A 6,237-nucleotide genomic window follows, 5' to 3' on the forward strand; every position below is an offset into this window, starting at 1 on the left:
GGGGCTTTGTAGAAAACGAAGCGTTTGAGAGAGGCGGGGCATAGAGGACCTACAATAATGTACAGTATTAGAAAAATAATGTGTTTTTTGAACATTAAAGCATGTCAACATATTCTGTTACACCAAATACCCAAAATAATGATCTTTAAAAAAGCATCATATGACCCCTTTAAGAACACTGACAGCAGCTAGTAAATTAGGCACGGTCACTTTAAGAGACAATTCATCCAATATAATGATACACATTCAATTTCTTTCTCAACTGTTTACTTTCACTTAAGACATAACCTAAATTTTTTTCGAGGATACTCGCAAAGACAGGTATTGTGACAATTTCGTATGTATTTGTCGTTTCAAGAACAAGAAGAGACAAAACTAAATTTGGTGTTCAAGGACTGTGAGACGTGGCTCTCACAAATACGTGAATGGGCCACATATGTTTTTTTTTTTTTTTTACTTTGTGCTACGTCATCGCCCCCTTTTGTTACCTCGTTTTGTAAGCTAGTTTGTCATTGTATCTTACTGTTTTATTGTACGTGGCTCTCTGCGTGCGCGCCGAGCGCACAGAACAGCGCGCGGGTGCTGAATTAAGTTTTTCATGTCTTTATGTTTGAACTGGCGAGGTGTATTTGTTCGTTCAGGCACGGGAGGAAGCGAAGAAGATCTCGGTTCAGTGTTTGCGCGGCTCTCCGTGTGCGCACCTTGGCGCGCGAACACTCAGTTGAGTTTTTCCACGTCTTGTGTTTGAATGCTTTAAACTGTTTTGAATGTTTAAATTGGCAAGACTTAAAACACGTGCAATTTATAAGCTTTCATGAAGACGTGCAGGCCATCTTTTTATGCTGGCCTCTAGCAGTCGGTTGAAATCGCCGGGGGCCCCCCTCAGCCGTGGGCCCCTATAATTGTCACCACCTTTCACCCAACTAGCGACGGCCCTATGCGTAAATCCGGCCCTGTCGGCAGGTTTGGTTACGGTCCGACAAATACGTGAATGGGCCACATATGTTTTTTTTTTTTTTTTACTTTGTGCTACGTCATCGCCCCCTTTTGTTACCTCGTTTTGTAAGCTAGTTTGTCATTGTATCTTACTGTTTTATTGTTGTTGTGCTTTTTAATAAAAAATTACAATGAATCCATCTTTTGTTTTAGTCTTAAAAAATGAAAGGTGTATAGATGTATGCAAAATAGACAATTATCTTTTATTGTAAAAACGTGACAAGATCGCGAAATCGAAAGTGAAAGCATCCGAAGCCCAATGTTCTGTCGATTTGTGCTACCCTACCCTTACAGTAATGCAGATACATTAAATATTGTTGTTCAGCGTGAGAAAAAGGACGCAATATTGATGTGCGCATGCGCAGTAAACCCTGGTAGCATAATCTGACAGGTAGAACACAATGTCAGGACACCTGTTTATAACATAGCAAAAGAGGATAAAGAACGGGTTGAATGTTAACCACTTTCGTTTTCATATAACTATAAACTATGATAAAAGTTCATCAGATCACACAGTTAATGTAGGTCTGATGACAAATTATTGCATGGTCAGACGTGCCAATGCATAGGCCCTGTTTTTTACTGTTGGCAACTGTTTAACTGTTGGAAATAAAAAAAAAATTGGAGTGTCTATTTACACTAAATGCAAATAGCCTTGTTGGCAGAAGCTATTTACACTAACTCCACCCACCAACATGTGATTGGGCTGGTCAACATTACAAAAGACGATCACCATTGCAGATTCAGTGGCGTAGATGGTAAAGTGTGTGTCATATTCTTTTTGACGCGATCGACCCGGGTTCGAATCTGCCTTTTGGCGAACTTTTTTTCTCCCTTTTCAAATTTTAAATCTCATCAGAAAAGCATTTATTTTTAATAAAAATGAAGGAAATAATCAAAAAGTTGATTTACAAAAAGTAACTTAATAATTTTCTTTTTAAATTAAAATTTATACTCAAGTTATTATTGCACACTGTTTTATAATGTATATTTACAATTTTCAACTTTTCATTTGGTTCATTTTGATGGTGCGAATTGAACAAAGAACTGCAAAGGGTTACATGGACCGGGTATCTTCAGTTCAATCGTTTTTTTAAATTTAATATTGAAATCTGAAAAATGAAAAACGGCACATATTGTGTGCCATTTTTCATTTTTATGTTCAGGGATATAAAAAAGAATAAAAGAAGGAGGTTTTTGTCAATGAATGCATTTTGTGCCAAAGCAGTGATTATTGATCCACAGTTTAGCCCACATAGACTGCTGTTGTGCTCGCTGTGTGAAGAGTTTGGAAAAAGTGACTTAAGTATTGAAAAATGTGTCCTAGCGTAAAAAATGAAAAACTATACTGGCCCAAGCAAGGGTATTGTTGTAGGCTCAAGATAAAAAGGCACACCATGAAGTGGATTTATACACAATATACTGTAAATTAAGTGATACTGTAAAAAAAAGGTAAAATCCAGTAATTTACTATTAAACAGTCACATTTACCAATTGAAATGAACGAATTTCACTCAACTATTAGTGAAAGTTCATTGCACTTATCAGAAAATAGCTGTGTGAAGTGAACTCAATAGTGAATAAGTGTTAAAATGATTTTTTTTCTTTTTTAGTTATGAGGAAGATCTGTTAGTGTTTAATATCTTGTTATGTTGGGAGTTTTGTGGGTTACAATTGTGCTATATAGAATAAACTCTGTGTTTAGTTTGAGGACGGACTAAAACATGTTGATTTTCTGCTGCATGTTACTTTATTTAAAAGTCAGTAACTGTGTATTTACTGATGCAGTGATGTTCAGGCATGTGTGCTATTGCTAGCTGATTATTTCAGTTTATTAATATTATGATTATTATACAGTTTTTCTCAATTGCTAACCAGTGTTGGGGAAAGTTACTTTTAAAAGTAAATTCACGTCTGTACAGTAGAACACGGGAGAAGAAACACTCTTCAGCAATTAAAAAAAAACAAGCACAATTGTTAGTTTCTCTAAAGTCATTTTTGCTTGCCCCCCTGTGTTTCCACATCATCGAATCTGGCCCCCTTTAGGAAAAGTTTGGACACCCCTGGTCTAGAACTACAGTAACATCATGTTCACACAGCACACACAACTCCTCTGTACTCCCGATTTCTCCCAATATGGGGACAGGAGAGCTGTCAGTCAATAAATGGGAAAACAAAGTAACTGGCATTACTTTTTTGAAAAAGTAACTCAGATATTTTCTTGTAAATTAAAAAAGTAATGCGTTACTTTACTAGTTACTTGAAAAAAGTAATCTGATTACGTAACTCACGTTACTTGTAATGAGTTACCCCCAACACTGTTCTTCACACTATAACTGATTCTTTTGGCCTAATTTTCCAAACCATTCATACAGTTCTCGAAACAGACACGTTTCTCAAAACCTTTAACACTTTTCACCTGTTTGCACACACGTTCCAATTTGCTGTGTTTTCTGCAAAACTCTACACAGAAACGCCATCAGTTTGCACAGGTTTAACCATGTTCTCATTCAAAAAACACAAACACACAATATCATTAACTCAAGCATCAAAAAATTAACTCAGACAGCACACATTTATCCATGTGTGAACATTAAGTAGCAAAACTGATGACACACAGTTTACACAATACACATACAATATAATAACAGTATAAGTACAGTATAAGTACAGTATAATTCAGATGAGATAACTTTCATTATTCTGTGTATAGTAAATACTGTAACACAAGTTGTACAGTAAACCCTCAAACTCATTACTGTTGAATTGATTTGCAGCCAAGTATGTACTGTATTTGTGCAGAACTGAGAGACGACTGTCTAGGCGAGGCAGAGAAGTCTTTTGTCAGAAGACTTAGAAACTGCTATAACAAATAAGGATACTACCAATACTGTAATGCAAATTGGCAGAGGATGCTGAATGAATGAAGTTCGTTCGTTCATTTCTGTAAAGTAACTGAAAGTATATTCCAATGTGTGTTTACTGTATATTCAGTTGTTTGGTCTTTGGACTTTTCTCTTGTAGTGCTTTTCATCTACTGTAAGATTTATTTACTGTAGTGTAATGAACGTCAACTTTTCTTAAAGTTTATTGCTGAATTGTACTGTATCTGCACCCCTCTATTTATGTTGTATAGTGTAACAGACATTGACTAGCAAAAGGATTCCTATTTCCCAAAAGGAGGTTTTTGTAACAGTGTTTTGAATTGATCTCACTGGTGTTTTCAAGACAGTGAAGTAGTGTGTGTATTTGACAGGTTTGTGTGTCATCTGAGGCCAAAGTTTGAGTCTGACAAAAGAGAACATGACTAAAGTATTTGATTTTGACCTGGACGTTTGCACAAGTTGGTGTATAGTTTTGAGACTGTGTTTACAGTTGTGAGGAAATGGTGAATTGATTCATGAATTGTGTTAGCAATCGAGAAAAACTGTAATTCAGTTCCAGATACACAAAGTATTTGAGCAGTGTTTAGTTTAATTTTATATTAAGGAATATACTTTGTTTAGTGAACTAAAATGAAATATGTTGACAGTAATAATGTGCTGACAGCATAAATATTAGTTTTGGAACTTAAACTTAAATGGTTTAAAGCAATTTACAGTGTTAGAGTTTTTTTTTATGTAAATAAATAAATAAGCGTGACCAATAACACCTATAAGTGAACTCAACACTGCATCACTGTACACTCACAGATAAACCGCAGCCGACTCTGACTGTAAAACCCCAGAGTTCAGTGTTCACTGGAGACACAGTTACTCTGAGCTGTGATGTGGGACAGTTAACTGGATGGACAATTCACTGGAGAAAAGACTCAAACCCTGAATCCACGGGTGATGCAACTAAAACAATCGAGTCTGTGAGCGTCTCTGATGGAGGAAATTACTGGTGCACAGCACAACGAGGATGCTACTACAGCGAGTACAGTAATGCAGCTACGATAACAGTGAAAGGTCAGCGCTCTCTTACTTTCTATACATTTTTTAATGGAAGACAACTTTATGTGTTTGTTATAAAACATGATAATTACTGTCATACATTAACAATGTGTTGTCAGTTAAACTAAATGTCAAATATAATAATAATAATAATAATTTAGGTATCACCAATCATCTGAAATATTTTCAGACATGTGAAGTGTGTTTTTTGCTCATTTCACAGAGAGACCCAAACCTGTAGTTGATGTTCATCCTGATGGACGTGTGTTCAGAGGAGAGACGGTCACTCTCACATGTGACACACAGCAGACAGGAGTCTGGCAGTACATCTGGTATAAAGACAGAAAACTAGTTTATAGCTCAAGACAAAACCAGAACAATAAAATCCCATCTGTGGATTCATCTCATAGTGGTGTGTACAGCTGTACAGGAACTCAGTCAAAAGCACCAACATACTCACAGATGAGTGACGGAGTTACACTGACAGTATCAGGTGAGTCTGTTCATTTTTCCTTACATCATTTCAAAACAAACAGATTGAGTAGATAAGCAGGTAAATTTGATCTTAGTTTGACTCACCTATCATGTTCACAGTCAGATTATGTTATTATGATCTAGAAGTCTACTAACAACGTAAGTCTTTACTATCAAATTTAATTCAAACTGAAAGTTTGATCAAACTTTGAAGAAAGGTCTCTGTGGTTGTGTTTGATAATTATACATTGCATATTTTAGCAAATGTAGTCAGTCTATGGAGAAACTGTATTCTGTTCACAGTCCATCTCAGGCGTCGTAGGCTGAAATTCTGTACATAGTTTACACACTATAAACTGCAGACACAGTGAGGGTTGTACAGTTGTGTGCTGTGCTGATCCAAACACCTCAATCTGAACAGAGATTTAAAACACTAGGCTTCATACACTTACCGACTTTATAAATAGTGACAGAGGAAAATTGGCCATCATACACTACATGACTTACACAGAAACGTGCGCCTTGTTGCCTGGAGACACTTGACAAATAAAAATAACGTGTTCTTAAATCTGCTGAAAATATCAAACATGTTTGACTGGGTGGAATCAGAGTCTGACCAGAGCAGACTGTGTGCACTACATGCCATTCACCGTACAGAAAATACGATTATCTGAGAACAAATGGCTGATTTGAGCCGCAACTTCAGCGTCTATTAAGGGGGCGGGACGCTTCAGATTCTAAAGAGTGTTTGATTGGACAGAAAGTTTGATGAGAAGCTGAAGTGTAGGGTAAAAGAACATTATTTTGTGTATTTGGTGTAATGAAATGTGTT

At 36.4% G+C, this 6,237-nt stretch overlaps 1 protein-coding gene across 1 annotated transcript in view; it reads left to right on the forward strand.

The window, feature by feature from the left end:
- Positions 1–6,237, forward strand: part of LOC107747082 (B-cell receptor CD22-like) — a 76,722-nt gene that overhangs the window by 9,403 nt on the left and 61,082 nt on the right. Inside the window, exons 4-5 of the mRNA XM_016561506.1 lie at positions 4,689–4,946; positions 5,155–5,424. Coding sequence (XP_016416992.1) covers positions 4,689–4,946; positions 5,155–5,424 — 528 coding nt within the window. The remainder of the gene's footprint in view (positions 1–4,688; positions 4,947–5,154; positions 5,425–6,237) is intronic.

The sequence above is a fragment of the Sinocyclocheilus rhinocerous genome, unplaced genomic scaffold, assembly GCF_001515625.1.
Source record: "Sinocyclocheilus rhinocerous isolate Xijiao unplaced genomic scaffold, SAMN03320098_v1.1 scaffold1611, whole genome shotgun sequence".
In the NCBI taxonomy this organism is placed as follows: Eukaryota; Metazoa; Chordata; class Actinopteri; order Cypriniformes; family Cyprinidae; genus Sinocyclocheilus; species Sinocyclocheilus rhinocerous.